General features: G+C 59.3%; 1 protein-coding gene across 1 annotated transcript in view; it reads left to right on the forward strand.

The window, feature by feature from the left end:
- Positions 1 to 19,056, forward strand: part of Bahcc1 (BAH domain and coiled-coil containing 1) — a 55,218-nt gene that overhangs the window by 30,473 nt on the left and 5,689 nt on the right. Inside the window, exons 4-24 of the mRNA XM_051182067.1 lie at positions 2,160 to 3,911; positions 4,080 to 4,188; positions 4,486 to 4,676; positions 4,809 to 4,967; positions 5,241 to 5,470; positions 5,606 to 5,936; positions 6,917 to 7,732; positions 10,425 to 10,627; positions 10,760 to 10,896; positions 11,485 to 11,613; positions 14,574 to 14,688; positions 15,518 to 15,810; positions 16,450 to 16,628; positions 16,708 to 17,009; positions 17,180 to 17,287; positions 17,373 to 17,526; positions 17,610 to 17,724; positions 17,825 to 17,900; positions 18,042 to 18,150; positions 18,612 to 18,731; positions 18,861 to 19,037. Of these exons, the coding sequence (XP_051038024.1) occupies positions 2,160 to 3,911; positions 4,080 to 4,188; positions 4,486 to 4,676; positions 4,809 to 4,967; positions 5,241 to 5,470; positions 5,606 to 5,936; positions 6,917 to 7,732; positions 10,425 to 10,627; positions 10,760 to 10,896; positions 11,485 to 11,613; positions 14,574 to 14,688; positions 15,518 to 15,810; positions 16,450 to 16,628; positions 16,708 to 17,009; positions 17,180 to 17,287; positions 17,373 to 17,526; positions 17,610 to 17,724; positions 17,825 to 17,900; positions 18,042 to 18,150; positions 18,612 to 18,731; positions 18,861 to 19,037 (5,805 nt within the window). The remainder of the gene's footprint in view (positions 1 to 2,159; positions 3,912 to 4,079; positions 4,189 to 4,485; positions 4,677 to 4,808; positions 4,968 to 5,240; positions 5,471 to 5,605; positions 5,937 to 6,916; positions 7,733 to 10,424; positions 10,628 to 10,759; positions 10,897 to 11,484; positions 11,614 to 14,573; positions 14,689 to 15,517; positions 15,811 to 16,449; positions 16,629 to 16,707; positions 17,010 to 17,179; positions 17,288 to 17,372; positions 17,527 to 17,609; positions 17,725 to 17,824; positions 17,901 to 18,041; positions 18,151 to 18,611; positions 18,732 to 18,860; positions 19,038 to 19,056) is intronic.

Genomic DNA, 19,056 nt, shown 5'->3' on the forward strand with positions numbered 1-19,056 from the left:
GCCAGGGCAGAGGGGTGCATTCCTAAGGATCCATATGAGTAAGAACTGTCTAAGGAGGTAAACCCAGGTTAGAGATGGAGGCTAGGGGCCTTGGGGGTGCTAGACATGGGTGGTCCCCGGGTAACAAGGCACCGATGTGCAGTAGGGGAGGGTGAGTGGGGCCGGCAGTTTCCACAAACCGCTAGGGAGACCCACCCAGGGTAGCGGAGGGAGTGCCGGTCTCTTTGCCAGTAGCCATTAGGAGCTGGGATAGGGAGAGAGTGCAGAGGGCCTTCGGGCAGCCCTCCTGGACCAGGAAAGGGAACTGAGTGCCTGAGGGTGCCTGGCATGTCCGCACCCTTGGAATCAAGGTTCTGCACATTAGGGTACAATGGAGTCTTGGAGTTGCTGAAGCTCAGAATAGCCTTGACCTTGCTAAGACTGGTCTAGCTGTGAATGGTGCAGACTGCCCTACTTATAGGGTGGCCAGGAAGCCTACCCCAGCCCCACTTAGGGGCCGGGTTTCATCCCAGACAGCTCTGCCACAAGCTCCCAGACTTGAGAGCTTGTGGGCTGTATCCACCGAGCCCTTAGTCACACAGCCTCTCCACCCCCATGCCTGCAGCTGCTTTGACAGCATCTGTCAAGGGTGGGCAGGTGGCTAAGCTAAGCCCTAGAAACCAGACTGGTGAACCTGGGCCCAGGGACTCCCTCTGGGTGGGGGGGCTGACTGGTGTCTTGGCGGCTGCTGGCCAGGCCTCTCCGCTTTCACAATATTGTGGTGGAGCTTCATCCAAGAACATTATTTGGTTTTGGAAATTGAGCTAATTAGGTTTCTCTTGGGCTACCCCTCTCCGTCTCCCCTTCCCCCTAGTTTTTAATTAGAGGAAATTGACAAGGAATTTACATGACCGAGGACAGTTTTACAAGTTGCAAATGTTTTTTTTTTTTTTTCTTTCTTCTTTTGTTTCCCTGCCTAGTGCTGTCCGTTAGCTAGGGCCTGGCCCTGCTGCCCCACTCACTCAACTAGGGGGAGGTAGGGCTGCCCCTCAGGTCTACGAGAGGTTCCATGTGGCTCTAGCTTGGCTGGCAGAGAGTAGGTGTCCCTGTCCCCAGGGCTCGCTGATGACAGCCTGGAGCTGACCCTACCTGGGCAGGAAGGGTTTGCCCCAGATCCAGGGCCACAAGCTGGATGATGGCCCAGAGCTGCCAGGGTTGGGATGCAAGGAGGTATGGTAGTCCTGTCTCCCTAGAGACCATTTCCCCTCCTCCCTACTTTGGTCCCTCCAACCCCAATCCTATTAGCCTGAGATAGTCAGGTAAGGTGTTGGAGCCTGGGGCGGGGTGTTCTTCAGAGCGTCCTAGAGGTGGGTCTCCCGCACCATCCCATCCTCGGACGCCCCCCGGACTCACTCCTATCCCTACCCTCCCACCGTAGCAGTCACAGCAGCTGGTGTGGGAAGAGGGGTTGGAGCTACAGGCAGGCATCACTGCCGCCTGCGCCGCCAGGCACTCGGCTGCCACAGCACTTGCTCTAGGCTGCACATCTCTAGAGCTCTGTAGCGGTATCGGTGCCCACCCCCACTCTGAAAATCTGAGACACCGAGCCGGCTAGGAATAGACGGGATCAAGGCTCTGCAACCCCAGGCTCCTGGGGCTAAAACAGAGGACGGGGAAAGGGATGGCCAGTGTTCAGAAAAGGAAGGGTGTACCAGTTTGGAAAGTTGACGAGATTCTGGCTGTGGATGGTGGTGATACTCAAACCTCGTTGTTTGATGTGCTCCAGGCCCTTAACCGAGCAGTTGAAGATGGTCGTTTTATGTTGTGTAGTGTGTCTGTGATTCCAAAAATGTTTTTTAATTCCATGTTGCATGTATGAGTGTTTTGCCTGCGTGCGCGCACCAGGTCCCCACACAGGGCAGAAGAGGTACTAGCTCTCCTGAAGCTGGAGTTACAGATGGTTGTGAATCACCATGTGGGTGCTGGGAGCCGGACCTGGGTCCTCTGTAAGAACAGCAGGTGCTCTTAAGCACTGAGCCACCTCTCCAGTTCCCTCTTTGATTTGAAAAAACAAAACAAAACAAACAAAACAAAAACCCTGCCAGGGTTGGGGACACTAATCTAGGCTCATGGCTGGCTGCTCTCCACTTCCTGTTGACTTTGGCACTTTTGTCTCACAGATAACTTCTACCTGCGAAACCTGCCCCCACAGCCCACAATCCTACCTGCCAACCACAACTTCCCGGGAGTGCCCCGAGCCAGCCCTGCTCATCCCATTGGATCCTGCAGCCGGGACCGCATCGAGGCTGCCCCGCTGCAGAAGGGTCCTAAGGAATTTGACCGCTTCCTCATGGGTAAAGAGCTGGGCAAAGAGAAAGCTGGCAAGGTAGCGGAAGGCAGAGAGCGCCATGTGGCAGAGGAAGACAGCGGCAAAGACCGCCAAAAACTGGTGCCACCCATGCCCCCCGAGGGGTCCTGCAAGGAGGGGGCTCCCGCAACTCGGGGGTCCTGTGAGGGCCGCCCCAAACATCTCACCTCCTGTCTGCTCAACACCAAGGTACTCAACGGAGACATGGGCAAGGCCTCACTGGCCAGCTGTGCAGGGGGAATGCTAGGCCGGCCCAGCACGGGTGTAGCAGCACCTGGACGCTGTGCCAAGGAGGTGGCGGGCCCTGTGGAGCCCGGGCCGGCCTTCAGCGAGTGCCTGGAGCGGCGACAGATGCTGCATCATTCTGTGTCCTACACAGTACCCTCTGGCCTGCCTGCCGGGCCGCCCCCTCCCCTCAGCACAGGCCCTGCAGGCTCCTTTCCCTGCCTGCAGCTGCATGCAGGTCCAGAGGGGCTCTGCCCCCTTCAGGACAAAGTCTCCCGGGACCTAAAGGCCAGCGGGCCCACCTTTGTGCCTTCTGTGGGACACCTGGCTGACAAGAGCCGCCCTTTCCAAGTAGCAGAGGCCTGTGCCGTGGCAGGTGATGGCAAGGACAGGCACCTGGATGGGGCCATGGCCCCCGACCATGGCGCACCCTATGGGGTCTCCTATGCCCACCTAAAGGCCGAGGGCAAGGGTGAACGTCGACCTGGGGGCTTTGAGGCAGCCCTCCACCCCCGGCTGAAGGGCCTGGAGTATCTCGGTGCCGGCCCTGAGGCCCCTTTCCCTGGACTCCCCAAAGGTGGTCTGGACAAGAGTGGCTACTTCGAGTTGCCTACCCCTTCACAGGACTGTGCCCGGCCCAATCACCAAGACTCACTGAGTGGGAAGGCCACCCAGGCCTGCTGCACTTTAGACAAAATGACCAGCAAAGAGGCCCCTGCTGGTCCCCCAGTGGCCCAGAAGGTGGCCCGGATCCGGCATCAGCAGCACTTGGTGGCTCCTGAGGTAGAGTCAGGGGGCAGTGGGGTTGAGGCTAAACGCAAGTCCGTGGAGCTGGCATCCCTGGGTTACAGCGGGCCCCATATGCCTCCGTGGGGCGTTCAGACAGGCCACGGCACCTCCATGGCCGTCAGTGAAGAGAGAAAGGGTAATGCCTACCTTGACCCCTTCGGCAATGGCCTACAGCAGGCAGCCCTCCTGTCCCAGGAGCTTCCCACTCCACCAGATGAGGTCTCGGCCATGAAGAACCTGCTCAAGTACAGCAACCAAGCCTTGGTCGTGGGCCAGAAGGCTCCCTTTGTGGGTCTGGGTGGCCTCAAAGCCAGCTGCGTCCAGCAGGAAGCCAAGTTCCCAGCCACTAAGGGCCCGGGCCCAGTGGAGAGACCGGACTGCGCCCGCAGCCGGGACCACGAGGCCCCGCACGGAGACGGGGAAGTCCGGCAGCCACCTGTAGGCATTGCAGTGGCCTTGGCTCGGCAGAAGGACACCGCCAGCAGACCTGATTCAGCCTACAGTACCAACAGTAGTGGGCGGCAGGGCAGGGCCGCCCCCACCTTCAAAGGTATGGTGTCCTTGGCCAGGGAAGCAAGATGGCATCCAGTGTTCCTCCCCTGCCTGTGAGCCCCATTGGACTCCCCACTTCACAGGGCCAGGGAACCCCGCCCCAACCCCCAGGCTTCCACACGACTCTCCGGCTAGCCCATTGTTCTGCCATCTTTATACTCTGCAGCTGCTGGAGCGTCCCGTGCTGCCCACGCGCTGGACCTGGAGAGTGAGGAGGAAAGGACGCGGATGTGTGATGACCGCCTGGGGCTGCCCGGCCGAGAACTGCTATTACAGTAAGAGCTGAGTGGGGGTCCTTGGCGGGTCTGCCCTCTTGGAGCCCTCATGGGAGGAAGGGAAGCATTATAACCACGGTGCCAGGCACTGGCCTGGCGTGTGCAAAGCATGCACAGGGCTCCCACCTCCCCCAAAGGGCTCTGCTCACTGACCCTCCACTGGAACTGAGGCCCAGAGCCTGGGGTCTCCTAGGAGCCTTACACCTCCATTCCCCCTTGTAGGCTGACAGTCTGAGGAGGGGCTGGAGATGGCTGGGGCAAGGGAGGGGGCCAAGCTGACTCTTATCGATGTTATAGAGACAACCAAGACCTCGTGGAATTTGCCCGGATCCACCCTTCAAGCAGCTGCCCTGGAGACCTGCCCCCACACCTCATGATGCAAGGCGGCCAGCTGGGCGGGGACCCGGCCCCCCACCCCCACCCTGCCCACCCCCACTGGCTGCCCCGCACCCGAAGTCCCTCCTTGTGGATGGGGGGACATTCCTATGGTCAGTGCTCTGAGAGTGGACTGGGAGGCTGTCTTGGGGTTGGAAGTCATCCTCTCCTGGCTACCCAGGAGTGGGAAGCCTGAGAATTACTTATGGGCTCTCTGGGCTGAGGACTACACTTTTGTTCCGCAGGCCTCGGACACCCTGCCCTGCACCAGAATCTGCCCCCTGGCTTCCCGGCTTCTGTGCCCGGATCCATGCCCTCAGTGTTCCCCCTTCCCCAAGATGCACCCACGCAGCTAGTCATCTTACCCTCGGAACCCACACCCCACACTACCCCTCACACGCTTGGTAAGGACTGTTCTGCCATCTGGCTGTTTGCACTCGAGGCTGTTGGCAGGGGATCTAGGGAGGACAGCCGTCTCGGCAGGGGGGATGGATAGGGGGAGGTAGGCATATATGTGCCTGACCCGGACCAAGGAGAGAACTATGAAGTACCTGGTGTATCTCCTCAGGGACGGGCTGGGATGGGTTGAAGGGAGATGGAGATGGGGGAGACTTGCGCAGGCAGGTGGGCCCCTTTGTCTCTGGCTGCAACTGATAGTCCTCTGGCCCTGCCCACAGCTGACGTTATGGACCAGGCCTCACTGTGGCCCCCCATGTATGGGGCACGGGGCCCTCCTTCACATATGCAGCACCCTGGCCAGCTCCCAGTATACTCTAGGTCCCAGCTGCTGAGGCAGCAGGAGCTGTATGCACTGCAGCAGCAGCAGCAGCAGCAGCAACAGCAGCAACAGCAGCAGCAGCATCGGGCCACCCAAGCACTGGAGCTGCCCCGAGCTGCCCAGTTCCAGGTACCATGTTCCCAACAGCCACACAACCTGAGATCCAAGACACTTTGCATGTCTTCCACCAAGCACTGGGCCATGGGGTGGGGGACCCTGAGGGTGTGGCTGTCTGAGCCTCTTCCCCTCCCCCCCACTCAACAGCGCAAGCCTGAGGATCGTCACGTGGAGCTGGAGGAGCCTGCCCAGGAGAAGGCCCCGAAGTCCACCCACAAGCCAGTTGCCTTAACCCCCATGGCCAAGGGCACCCCCCCATCTGCCCCTGCAGGCCTGGTCAAGCTATCACCCTGCTGCCACTCACCCACTCTGAAGACCCCTGCTGGTGGCCCCACACCACCTCCTCGTCCCAACGCCCCCTGCACTTTATCCATCTGCCCTACTGGCAGCCCAGGGCCTGGCTCCAAGGTGCCTAGCACCAAGGACAAGAGTGGGGAGGGCCAGCGGGCTGGAACCGACCTCACCACGCTGGAACCAGGTGAGGGAATGAGCCACTTTGTCCTGGCAAGTCTTGCCCCTACTGGGTGGGTGGGGCCGCTGCTGTGCTACCCGGGCATTCCCGTACCGAGCCTGTGAAGTCCTTCACATCCTTTCTCTTCCCTCTTGACAACCGTCCTATGATGCCTGGGTTAGTGTACAGGCCCAGATCCCGGCCCCTACACTCTGGGGGCAAAATATAAACCATATCGACCCCTTCCACCGGCCCGTGCAGGGAGTCTGGGAGTGAACCCAGATTTTCAGCAAAGCCGAGCAAAGAGGCAATGCCTCCATCTGGGGCCAGAGAAATAATCTGCCCTGCCTGAGGCAAGGAGACGTGGTTGTCCTGGGATCTCATGCCTGCTACCGACCAGCTTTCTGTTAGCCTGTGATTTTCTTAGACTCAGGCTGGGCACTTTGGACACCCATCTGACGAATGTAAAGCCTGTCCCGGTTCCACAGTAAGGAGACTGAGCCAGCAGAGGTTTCGCGTTTGAGTATTTTGTTCTGTCTCAAATGAACAGGGCATTATGCCTCTCGCGTGCTGCCAGTTTGTTCTAGCTCAGAGAAAGCCCCAATTCAAATACCATGGTTTAAAAACCCTCTTTTCCAGCCGGTCGGTAGTGGCACACACCTCTAATCCTAGCACTCAGGAGGCAGAGGCAAATGGGTCTCTGTGAGTTCGAGGACAGCCTGGTCTACAGAGGGAGTTCCAGGACAGCCAGGACTACACAGAGAAACCCTGTCTCACAATTAAAAAAAAAAAAAAAAAAAAAAAAAAAAAACCTCTTTTTCAGACAGCCTCACCAGAGATGTGCCTGAGGGTCCGTCCCTGTGGGTCTCTGATCGGTGCTGGTGCTTCTTCTTCCCCCCTCAGGATAGCATGACCCCCGTGCCCGTCTCCTGTCCCCCCTCCACCCTGCAGTGGGGCCGTGATTTTGCTGTTCCCAGCTGGCCTCTTACATGTGCCTTCTTTTACAGACCTGCCTCCAGGATTGAACCCCACGGCTGGTGTGGACTTCTCCCTCCCTGCAGATGTGCACTCCTCTGAACCCCCAGACCCCAAAACTATGCAAACCACTACCCCAGGGACTCGGCCTGAGCCCACAAGGACGTTCTTACCTGGGGAGCCACCCCCCTGCAGCCCCAGGAGCCTAGAGGAGCCTGGGCTGCTCTCAAGGGCCAGGGATGCCACCCAGGATCTTGCCATCATACCCCACCCCGTAGAGCGGGGACTCCCACCAGGAAAGGCAGATGACCCTGGTCCACTTGAGGGCTTGCAAGCACTGAGATTTGGAGACCTCCTGGAGGGAGGAGGCACTGAGGCTACTGGGCAGACCAGTTCTACTCAGGGAGGGTTGCAAAGTGAAAGTTCTGTGGGTCAGGGGGTGCCACGACCCCCTTTGGGGGCTGCCCCTCAAGCACTGGAACAGACAGCGGGAAGCCCGGTTGCCCTGGAGAAGGATGACGGTTCTCAGAAGGTCCCGGATGCAGCCCCGCTGCAGGAGGAGGAAGCTCAGCTGGCAGAGAACGGAGGGGACTCAGAGGTGGACTGGGGGACTCCCAACCACAGCCACCCACCCAGAGTGCTGCCAGGCTTGGATGCTTTGGTGGCTGCCACTGTGGACCTAGGGGACCTGCCTGACATCAACCTGCCAGCCCCTCAGACCCCAGCAGCCTCGGTGCCTCTCAGCACGGCCCCTCAACCCCATACCTCAGGGATTCACGGGATCGCCCTGCTCAGTGAGCTAGCTGACCTGGAGATCCAGCGGCAGAAGAGCGAGCTGGCCGTGCAAGGTGAGCCCTGGGCCCCTTGAGATCTGGACCGTCAGGATCAGACAGGTAGATGGTGGCCTTTGGCCCGGTGCAGTTGTCCCTGAAGAAAGGAAAGCCCCAGGGAGGGAATCATTGTGCCCCTTGGGTCCTCCTTCATAGGAATCAGGTGCGGCAGTACCAGCTGCCGCGGCATCCACTCTGGCCTGGAGGAGCCAGCTGGCTCTGGGCAGGACCTTTGGGACCACCCCTCTGTGGCAGGTTCAAGCCATTTCTAGCAGAAGATGCTGAGACCGAAGGCAGAGGTTTAAATGCGGGTTGGGAGCAGGAGAGGGAAGCTCAGTGTGCTGCTTTCTGAGGGTGGGTGGTACCAGACTGGGATTGCTGAATCCCTCAGCCTCAGAAGGATTCCCATACACCCCAGCAGGCTGAGGCTGCAGGGTTTCTGTCCTCAGGCTGAGTTCTGGGACGAGGAGCCCCTAAGCTCACCCAGCCAACCACTTAAAGGCCCTCCAATAAGTACAATAGGATGAGATCTGGAGCCTGAATGTCTCTACTCAGCAGAGAGACCCCACACGGTCCCCAGCCGCCCCTGCACTTGGAGCCCCCTCCTAAGTGCCGTGGAAACAGGCACCTCCCCTGGGGACTGCAAAGGAAGCCCCTTACTAAGGAGCACACTAGCCAGCCATTGTGCAGCGTGATGTTTGCAACGAAAACGTCACAGTCTTTGGGTTCAGCCTTGTTTTCCTGGCGCATAAGGCTCCCAAGGCCTCTGTGTCTCTGCGCTCTGAGGAGACACACTGGGTGTTCTTGTAAAGCTGATTTCCCTGAAGGCCCTTGTCCTTGCCCGCGGTGTTGGGGGATGGCGGCGGCTGTAGGGGGCTGTGAGGGCAGCCTAACCTCAAACTTACCCTGGTAAGAGTCAAGGGGAAAGGGATGGGCAGTGCCAGGGACTATAGGCCCCGGAGAAGCTCCTGCTGGGCGGCATAGAGAGGAGAGACCCGGGAACCCTGGCTGGACCCCTGCTGAGGCCTGGCTTGAGTAATGTGTCAAGGCCAAGCTTCCAGGGCTCCCCCATACGAAGGCTGTATAGTAGCGTGAGGGGGACCACGGGGCACCAGTCAGGTGCTGGGTGCCATGTTTGCTCTTGCCACACTGTCTGTGAATGCTGGGAAGGCTGGAGCCTCTTCATTGAGTAAATACCCTTAGAGCACGCTGGAGTGGGGGCAGGGCACATCTCCTGTGAGTGTTGTAGCTGCCAAGCTATGCGGTTGCTTTAGTCCCAGGCTGTGATCCCAAGAAGCAGAGTCCCAGCAACTGCCCAGCTACACCAAGCCCGTATGGTCCTAGAGCACCTTCTCCTGGCCGCGTAACGGGCTGACTCTAAGCCATTGCTGGAAGGGCAGCCTTACGAATTGTGGTAGCCGCTGTGGTTGAAATCCATCAGATCAGCTTCCACCAAACAATCTGAGGAGAGACAAATGGGAAAAGTAGGTGCTGAGCCAGGCTGCTGGCACCAGGACAAAGGGGAGACCCTTGGGTGGCCCAGGCCTGGCAGAGCCATCTGTGTAAAGTCCTGGCCACAAGGGCATCCAGAGCAAAGGAAGGCGTATAGGGCTCACATCTGTCCTCGGCTTATAGTGGTGAAGGGATCCGCCTTCTACCAAAAGACAAAGCCCAGCCTGCTTTCTCCCTCTCATTGCTAGGGACCCTACAGCCTGTCTCTAGCCTGGAAGGTATCCCATGGTAGAGACTTTAGCCAGGAAAAAAAAATTATGCCCAAAGGTTTGAGCATTTGCCAGCTGCCCTTCATGATACCTCTCCTAGCATCAAAGAAGCAATCCCTTTTTTTTTTTTTATTTCCGTTTTTGTTTTGTAATTGAGATGGGGTGTCTCTGTGTAGTCCTAGCTGTCTTGGAACTCACTGTGTAGACCAGGCTGGGCTCGAACTCACAGACATAAAACCCACCTCTGCTTCCTGAGTGCAGGGCTTAAAGGCGTGAGCTGCCACCGCCCAACCAGGAGCAGCCTTTAAGAGAGACGGTTCCTTGGTCTCCTGGACGTGTGTTGTACTTGACCTGGGTACTCACCCACCACTGTGGGACACCTGGGCTGGGCTTCACCGATTTTCCTACTGACTGGATTCCAGCAGGGCCTTTTTGGTGGGGCCTCCAGGGCAAGCTGTGTACACCTCTCCAGGGACCTTCCGCCCTCATGAGGGTTGAAGCTTTGATTTGTAGTTGGACACGCGTGTTCCCTCTGGCGTGTATAGGTGGCTCACGGCTCCTCTCGCCTGCCTGCCCCTCAGTAGCTCGGCACGGAAGTGCTGCGGAGCTCTCTTCCTCTCTGCACACCCCCACCCTGCCTTGATATTCTGACCCCGGCGCCCTCCCTCCCTGGGTATCGTCTTTCCAGCTACAGTGGTCCATTGCTGTCAGGATTTATTCTGATGATCAGAGTGCTAGGGTGTGCGCAGGAGTGTAGACACTGTGCCAGGCCTGCATGAACCTGCTTGGCCTGCACTGTGGCCTAGGGTGGATCTCCCGAGCTGGAGCCCGGCAGGCAGGCCATTGACTGCCTGCAGTTTGACTCCACCCTTGGTGCTCACATGCTGAGGAACTTGGGCAGCTCTAGGCTGGGACTGTGCCCGGGAGGGAGCTGGCAACGAAGGCCTCCTCGAGGAGGGGCGGTGCGTGACCCGTACCTCTCCCTGCAGCGGAGGACGAGGACGTGCTGGCCTTCAACCTGCAGCACCTTGCCACACTGGCCACAGCTTGGTCCCTAGTCGAGGCTGCTAGCCTGGACAACTCAGTCACTTCACTGCAGGCCCCAGCTACTGGCCCAGACCGAGGGCCCAGGCTCACCCCTAGGATGCAGATCCTGCAGCGCAAGGACACCTGGGCGCCTAAAACCAAGCCTGTAAGTGAGAACCCTGACGTGTGCGCTGCCCAGTGCCGTGACAGGTGGGAATTCCTCTGCACGCCTGGGCTGCATCCCACACCACCCCGAGGCCTGGTTACAGCGCTTAGGTTCCCGAACTCTTGCACACAGGTATGTCCCCTGAAGGCTGCCATTGACCGGCTGGATACACAGGAAGTGGAGATGCGCATGCAGCTGGCAGAGCTGCAGAGGCGCTACAAGGAGAAGCAGAGGGAGCTGGTGCGCCTGCAGCGCAGGCATGACCATGAGTAAGACTGTTGAACGGGGACGGCCCCTGATCCCCACCAGCCCGGCATGTGGGGAGGCACTGCAGGACAGTTCCTTCCTGGCCTTGTTTGCCACCTTGTGGGCAGAGGCTGTGCTGGAACAGCCTGGAGACTGTGTGTGGTGTGCATGGTGCCCGTGAGACCTAGGCCGCCAAGCACAGGGGCAAAGTATGGGCAGAAGAACAGTCATTCAGCAGAGGGCGGCCTGTCCACCAGATGGTAGAGCAAGGGCCATGGTGGCCGAAGGGGTGTGAGAACGGGGAACCTATGGAGGAGCTGGGACCTACTCCGGGAGCAGAAGGAATGTGCTCGGGCCATGAGGGGCAACGGGAGCCTCCTGACCAATGTGTCAGGAGATCCCAGAGTAGGGCGGGAGGGAGAGAGTGCTACCCACTTGCACAGACTCTGGGCAGCAGGGACGTAGCGGAGCCTTGCCGGCAACCTGCCACCCATTGCACCTCAGCGAGCACCCTTGCTCCCAACAATCCTCTGCTGGGCAGTGCCCTCCAGTAGGCCTGGGGGTGGAGTGTTCTGAAGTCTCTAACATACCATGCCCTCTGTGGCCCCCAGGAGAGAGGAGAGCTCACGGAGTCCTGCACGAAGGGGGCCTGGCCGGCCGAGGAAGCGCAAGCATTCGAGCTCACTGCCCACTCTGCGTCCTGGGGGCCAGCTTGCCAGGAGCGATGGCAAGAAAGTCAAGTGAGTCTGGAGCGTGGGGACAGGAGCATATGGGACAGGCCTGGGCACCATGGAGGGTCACAATTCCTCTCTGGCTTTAGGGACTGCTGGCTCCCTGCACACAGTGTCTGAAGGCCTAGTGACAAGTGTCCGGCAGACAGTGCCCCGCTGGGGACTGGCACCATCCGGCATGGCCATCAGCGCCAGCGCCCCCTCCTGGGAAGCCACAGCCTAGGCTTGGCTGCACCAGCTTTGGGGACCTGGCTGTGGCTTTACCCCACCAGAGTCACCAGGCAGCCCTGGCCCCTCGCATGCGAGGCGCGGCGCGGCGAGGCGGCGTTGCGTAAAAGGCTCTTTATCTGCACTGTATAAAGTCGTTGGTCACGCCGCGCTGCTGCTCACGGCTGCCGCGCGCGATGTTATTATCCATTACCCGCCCGGCGCAGTCGTTGGCGCACTCCCGGGCCGGGTATAATTGTCCTTCTCGGCTACAAATTGCCTCTCCCGGCAGGCCCATTTGCATAAATCCTCTGAGCTCCTCCAAACACGATTGGCGCGCACGCGTGTGCACTGCATCAATCCTGATGATTTGGTAATAATAGTTAAATCGGCACTAAATGGTTCCTTCAATTAAGACAGAGGCAAAAAATTAATCTCGGGGCTTTATGTCACAAAACATTAGCAAATGCAGAGAAGGTTACCGGGCGGGGGAGTTTGTGTGGGCTGCAGGCAGTGGAGAGGAGAGGATTCACCATATGGCTGGGGGCCTCACTGAGATGTCCCGTTGCCCTTCCCAGGTGTATCACCCAGCAGGGACCTCAAGGGCCTTCCTTTGAGAACCAGTCTGCAGCCTGGGGGCTGCTGGTCAGGATAGGGCCACTGGAGATTGCGGTTCAGTGGAGGGCGTTGGGGAATCTGCTAGAGAGCGTTGCTATACCCCCAAACCCTGCCCTCTCTGACCCTGGCCAGCTCTGGCCACATTGTCCATGCTGGACTCTATCCAACGTTCCAACAAGTAAGCCTAACCTGTGGCCACCTTGCATCCAAGTTCTCCCCCTATGACCCACAGAAGCCGGTAGCCTTAGTCTGGGAAGGATCCACAGCCAGGGGCCCTCTCTTTCCAAAGAGCGTGTTTCCTGGAGGTCTCCCCACTCCAGCTCCTGTCTGGACTCTCAAACAGTGTTCCAGAACCCGGTGGGGGCTTGGGCCCCAGGGCCAGGCCTCCTCCGTGCAGGAAGTGAGAGGCCAGCAAGGCCTCAGGAAGCTGGGGTCAAGGAGGCTCCCAGAGCTGCAGGGGCTTCCTGCCTAGCCTCCCCTGCCTTCAGAGGTCCAGCCTACTTGCTGCACAGGAAGGTGGGGAGTGGTATGTGGCCATACAAGGTCAGGGCCGGGCCAGGCCCTCAGTCCTCATCAGTAGCCGGCTCCCTTCTGTACACTGCGAAGGGCTAAGGGGTTGACAGCCCCAGCCCCTGCCCAGCCGTGGACAGACAGCAGGAAAGGGGCACTGGGAAGGAAATGAAATCACGCACAGAGGGATGTCTGGTAGACTTAAGCCGACCGACGTGACGAGAATAGAGGGGTGCTGTCTCCTCGGTAGCTGTTTGGCCCTTTTGACCTAACTGCCAGCCTAGAGGAGGTAGCTCACCATGGGACATGGGGACATGAAAGCTGGAGTTGGGGGGAGGGCCCCAGGGCCCACAGGAGCGTCAGCAGGAGGAAGGGACTGACTGGGAAGCTCAGTACTGGCCAACAGCCCCAAGAAAATTGGGCCAATTCCCCTGGTCCCGTCAGGAAAATGGACACTGAGGTGCAGGCTTCCTTCATAGGACCCTAAGTCAAGGACCTGGCCCCCAGCAAGCCCTCCGAGGTCTAGGAGTAGCTGCCCTTCTCTGCCTATTGTATTTACCCTGCCCCTGTTGGGAGTGGATCCATTTATGTCCCTTTTTGGCTGACTCACTTCGTCCTCATAAGCACTGGTATTACAGGTGTGCGTCACCACGTGTCCATATCCCGAGCGCCAAACCCAGGCTTGAGCGATTCCCTACCCCAGCTCCGCAGACAAGAGCTAATATCACTCTCCCATATTCCAGGTGGAAAGTGGGGCCCCAGACACGAATCGCTGGGGTTAGATAGCGGCTCAGCCCGGGCTCACAAGTACTGGGATAAATCCTGGGCACCTGTGGTGGTATTTTGTTTGTGAGCTAACAAACAAATCTTGCCTGAAGACCAGAGTGCAGAGATAGCCACTAGTTAACCACAGAGGCAGGTGGATCTCTATGAGTTCAAGGCCACCCTGGGCTACACAACATTGATCCAGTCTAAAAGAGGAACAGAGCCAGGCGGTGGTGGGTGACACCTTGGGAGTCACGCGCCTTTAATTCCAGCACTAGGGAATTGGAGACAGGAGGGATGTGGTCTGGTGGAGAGAGGGATGTAAGGGAGCAGAGACAGGAGCTCATGGCATTTAGTCTGAGGTTTCCATGGAGATAGCATTCAGTCTGAGGATGACACAGGATCTCGCCCCCTTGGGTCTGAGGATTCAGTAGAGGCAAGAGGTCTCTCGTGTGGCTCCTTTGCTTCTCTGACCTTCCAGCATTTACCCCGGCATCTGACTCTGGGTTTTTATTACCAAGACCTGGTAGCATTCACTCTGCAGGGACCCAGCGCCTTCACCGGTCCCCAAATCCCTCTGCCTGGGCCTTGGGTCATTGGCGTATGATTGGACACCCCAAGGGCATCCCACCCCAGCATGGGGAAGGGTGAGCAGGGAGGGAAAGATCCTGTTTCCAGCACAGCCTTGCCCCAAGGCCCACCAGGAGCTGGTAGTGGGCAGGCAGAAGGGGTTGACTGGGGAGCTCAGTACTGGCTGGACGCCTCCAGAGCCTGCTTGTAGCAAGGGAGACAGGAGACTGTGTCCTGCACATGGGCTGCCCCCGGGACACATCACAGGGACTGTACCCATCACTGTCCATCCCCGGCAGGGCTGTCCGTGCTAGCCTAAGTTTGCTGTGTGCTGAGCTACGAGGGGACGAGCCCACAAGGAAGAGAAGCAAACTGGAAAAGAGGACCTACCCAGGCCTGCAGACGGCCTCCTCCGTGAGTCTCTGGGCCCCCGCCCTCACCCCCGGTGGGCACCCAGGCAAACCAGCCAGGGCTTGGTGAGCTGCTGATGCCTTGATTAAAGGAAGTGAGGCCACAGATATGCAGGTGGAGGCAGTAGCCAGTGGGGACAACAGCTTTCCCTGTGTGGCTTGCCATTGGTTCCCTGAGCAACCCCTCCCCGAACTCCAGTGGAGTAAAATGCATGAGTAAACCAAAGATGGAAATCCATAGCCGAGCGCCTGGCTCTCAACACCAGGGCTACAGCACCGGGTGGCATCCTGGGCCTCTCTACGTCTCTCACTCTCCAAGGCCTGTTGTTACCTAGTCTGTTACCCCCCCCCCCACCTCAGAAGGCTGGCTGCTCGCTTGTTTTTGGCATGGCGTTGGTGGTGGTGATGGCGGTTTTATCCTCCATACCCGTTGGCCAGAGTCTATAACTTGCTCTGTAGATCAGGCTGTTCTCAAACTTGAAGCCGTCCTTCATCTCTGTCTCCTAAGTGCTGTAGGCATTGGGCAGGATGCTGGCTGGCCGTCCTGCCTAAGGAACTCTTTCCTTTTTACGAAAAGCGAACAGCATGTACCCAAGATACACAGGAGCCCTTCCCTGTTCTACATTCCAAAGCTAAATGGGGAGGGGGTAGGTAGATGGGCATGGTATTTGCCTTGGGAGGCAGCCCTGTGCCCCAGGCCAGGTGTCCTCAAGGCCCTTTTTCAGGGAAAGTCCCTGGGGACAATGTTTTCCGGGCCCCACGGTGATGGCCAGGGGCCGTGGCTGTGGCCCTGCCTGAGTGTGTGAGTGTGTGGTTTCACCGCCTGTTCACAGGAGAAGGCTCGGTGCAAGAAGGGCTGTGGCCAGGCCGAGCTGCCACCGTCAGTGACCCACAAGGTGACCCAGCTGAAGCCAAGAGTCAAGAGCAAGGGGCTGCCCGCCGGCCTGAGTGCCTTCCAGCGCAAAGAGGCTGCCCCAGGTGGGCGCATCCGGAAGAAGCTCTCTAGAGCCAAGAGTGTCAAGGGGTCAGGGCCAACACCGCATCCACACCCCGATGGGGACGGTGGCAGGGAAATGCCCAAGTTCCCAGCCCAGCCAGCAGTGGCTGTGGCACATGAGGCAGGCAAGTTGGTGGTGTGAGTGACTGAAGCCTGGGCCTTGGTCACCTGGGGGCTGAAGGAGGGGTACTCAGGGGTCATGGCTACCACAGCTCCAGGGACAGCCTCGTGTTGAGAAAGGCTGGGGAAGGAGCCTTTGTCTCCAGGCCAGGGCTTCAGTAGTTCGCTGCCCAGGACAACAAGAAGCCCTGGACACGCCCTGGAAACGCGTTAAAAATAGCCTCCCCCACCTCTGCCCTCAGCATCCGGCGAGTTGGTGGGGTATCTCCTCTTCCTTCCCCAGCAGACAAATCCAGAGACAGCCTGGAAAAATAGACGCTTCCTCCCTCCCAGCTCCTCCAGGGCCGGAGTCTGAGAGGGGACAAAGGGAAGTCACTGCTTTGGGGGCAGGAAGCAAGGGGCCAGCTGGGCCAGCGGATACAGAAAGGGAGGGAGACTCCCCAGAGAGGAGCTAGTTCTGCAAGGTGGGGGCTGCAAGGAAGAAAACCCGGTGGTTCCCTTCCCCCGCCGGACACTGTCAGGGTGGGGTCGGTACCCCAGGTTCCTGCCCCCACCCCCCAGCAGCCCAGAGAATGCTGAGTCGTCACGGGCCATACTCCCTAGGGCCACCCAATCACCAAGGCCTCTCTGCTGCTGTCCCCCAGGAAGCGGCTATGACAGTGAAGACTGCCAGGCATTCCTGGGGACAGAGGCTGCTCCCAGGGAGCCTGGGCTGGTGCTGCACCCAGGGGCCAGTATGGCAGTCCTGGGGCCTTCACCTTCCTCCGTGGTCAAGATGGAAGCCAACCAAAAGGCCAAGAAGAAAAAGGAGAGGCAGGGTTTGCTAGGTAACCAAGAACCCTGAGCAGACTGGGAATTAGGGGTCCATAGACTAGGGTCCTGATGACTACTTCCCTCCCTCCACAGGGGCCTGCCGCCTATCGAGCCCTGAGGGCGAGGTTAAGATCAAGAGGCGAGCAGTGAAGAGCAAGGCGGGCCCCAAGCTGGAGCGGGCACCAGGGCGGCGGCCCCCAGGTGCCCCGGGCAAGAAGAAAGCCAAGGGCAAGGTAAAAAGTGGCCTTTGTGCAGAGCCTGGGGCTGCCACCAGCAGGGATACGCTTTTCAGTCCCACTCGGACCTTCGCCTGCCGAGAGGAGGGCGGCCAACTTGCCAGTGAGCGCCTCAAGAGAGCCACGCGCAAGAGCGCCATGTTGCAGCCAGTACTGAGGGTAAGCCAGCAGGGGCAAGCAGGCAGGCGTCAGGGTGGTCATCGGGCACTCAGAGGAGTGCAGCCTCCTGCCTTCCCCACTCACTCACTCACTCACCCCCAACCCTGGGTCACGGCCCATGCTGGCCCGACAAGTCATTCTGGTCCTCATGGCTGCCCTTTCTTGAACAGCGTAAGAACGGGGCCTTGTCCATCGCCCTGTCCGCCCGCAACGCCAAGGCCGTCCTGGGAAAGAGCAGGAAGCTGACGAAGGTGAAGAGAGAGACTGTCGGCAAGCAGGTAGCAGCCCTCCCAGGCTGGGGACCCGGGGGGGGGGGGCAGCCCCTCCCAGCCTCCTCCCCTGACCCCTGTGTGACCCACCCAGGGCCAGGGCCGAGCTATGAGCCGGCTGCTGGAGAGCTTCGCTGTTGAAGATGACTTTGAGTTTGACGACGACAGCAGCTTCTCGGATGAGGAGGAGGAAGAGGAAGCAGAGGAGGCCAGTGTCCAGCTAAGTGCAGAGCAGAGTGCCGCCCTGGGTAAGCAGGCTAAAGAGGCGCCAGCTGCCTGGGGGAGGGGATGGGGGGGGGCCCTGGCCCAGCTCTGATGTCTTCCCCTGTAGCTCGGTCCTGCATCATCCACAAGGAGGACCTGCAGGATGGACTGCCTGTGCTGATCCCCAAGGAGGACAGTCTGCTGTATGCGGGCAGCGTCAGGACCCTGCAGCCCCCCGACATGTGAGGCCCAGACCTGGGTGGGAGGAGCGCATGCTGGGTATGACCTGTCTGGAAGCGAGACTCCTGCAGGAGCCTCACGTGCCCCCTACGTTGCCCTCAGTTACAGCATCATCATTGAGGGTGAGAGAGGTAACCGGCCGCGCATCTATTCGCTGGAGCAGCTGCTGCAAGAGGCGGTAAGGATGGCGCCTGCCTTGGGAAGCAAGCCTGGGGCTTTCCCCACCACCAGGAGGACCTTGGCCTGGCCCCACAGTGAGGGAGCGCTGTGGCCAGACCCTGCTGTTCACAGGCCACTACTACTCCATGGTTCCTTGCAGGTTCTTGATGTCCGGCCGCAGTCCAGTCGGTACCTTCCACCTGGCACCCGGGTGTGCGCATACTGGAGTCAGAAGTCTCGGTGCCTGTATCCAGGCAACGTGGTTCGAGGTAAGCACAGCCAAGGCCAGGACTAGGGCCAAGGCCCCTCTGTGACCTTTAGAGCTCCAGAGAGGGAACCCCCTTGTCCACAGGCCAGCTGGGGGGTTGCAGCAAGGCAGGCTTGGGTCAGACCTAAGTAGACGGTAAGATCAATCCAGCAGTAGCCATGAGAAAGTGAGAGGGTGAGGGATGACTCTTACATCCAGCCAATCAGAGCAGGCGAAGCAGGCCCAGGATCCCAGATCTATCATGTGTGCATCCCAGCCCACCCGGGCAATACAGGACATGTAGGTCCCTCGGAGCAGGAAGACTCGTGGTCTAAACGGGCAAGAGTCCACTGGACACTCGTGCGGAGAGGGAGATGTCTTTGTCTCCTGGCATGCTGGCTCAGCACCTCTGCTGTCCTCTCGCCCTCCCCTGCCTTCTGGCTGTGCGGGCTGGCCACATGCTCAGGGCACGTCCCTCTGCAGGTGCTTCAGGTGACGAAGAAGACGACCTGGATTCTGTGGTGGTGGAGTTTGACGACGGAGACACGGGCCACATCGCTGTCTCTAACATCAGGTTGCTGCCTCCAGACTTCAAGATCCAGTGTGAGCATCTGCCCGCCGGCGGGTGGGCGGGGCAGCTCCCTACCTGGGTGTCAGTGTTGCCAGTGTTCCACAAAGGGCGGCAGTCAACCACCAACGGGCCTGTAATGAGCCCCTCTGTCCACTGCTCAGGTACAGAGCCCTCTCCAGCCCTGCTGGTGTCCAGCAGCTGCCGGAGGACCAAAAAGGCACCCAGTGAGGCCCCCCAACCCAGTGACGCGCCTTCTCCCAGCCTGTCCCCTAAAGTGCAGGATGGCCCTGAACCTTCCAAGACCCCAGGGAAGAAATCCATCAGCAAAGACAAAGCTGGTATTTGCACAGCTGTTGA

The sequence above is a fragment of the Phodopus roborovskii genome, unplaced genomic scaffold, assembly GCF_943737965.1.
Source record: "Phodopus roborovskii unplaced genomic scaffold, PHOROB, whole genome shotgun sequence".
Classification (NCBI taxonomy): Eukaryota; Metazoa; Chordata; class Mammalia; order Rodentia; family Cricetidae; genus Phodopus; species Phodopus roborovskii.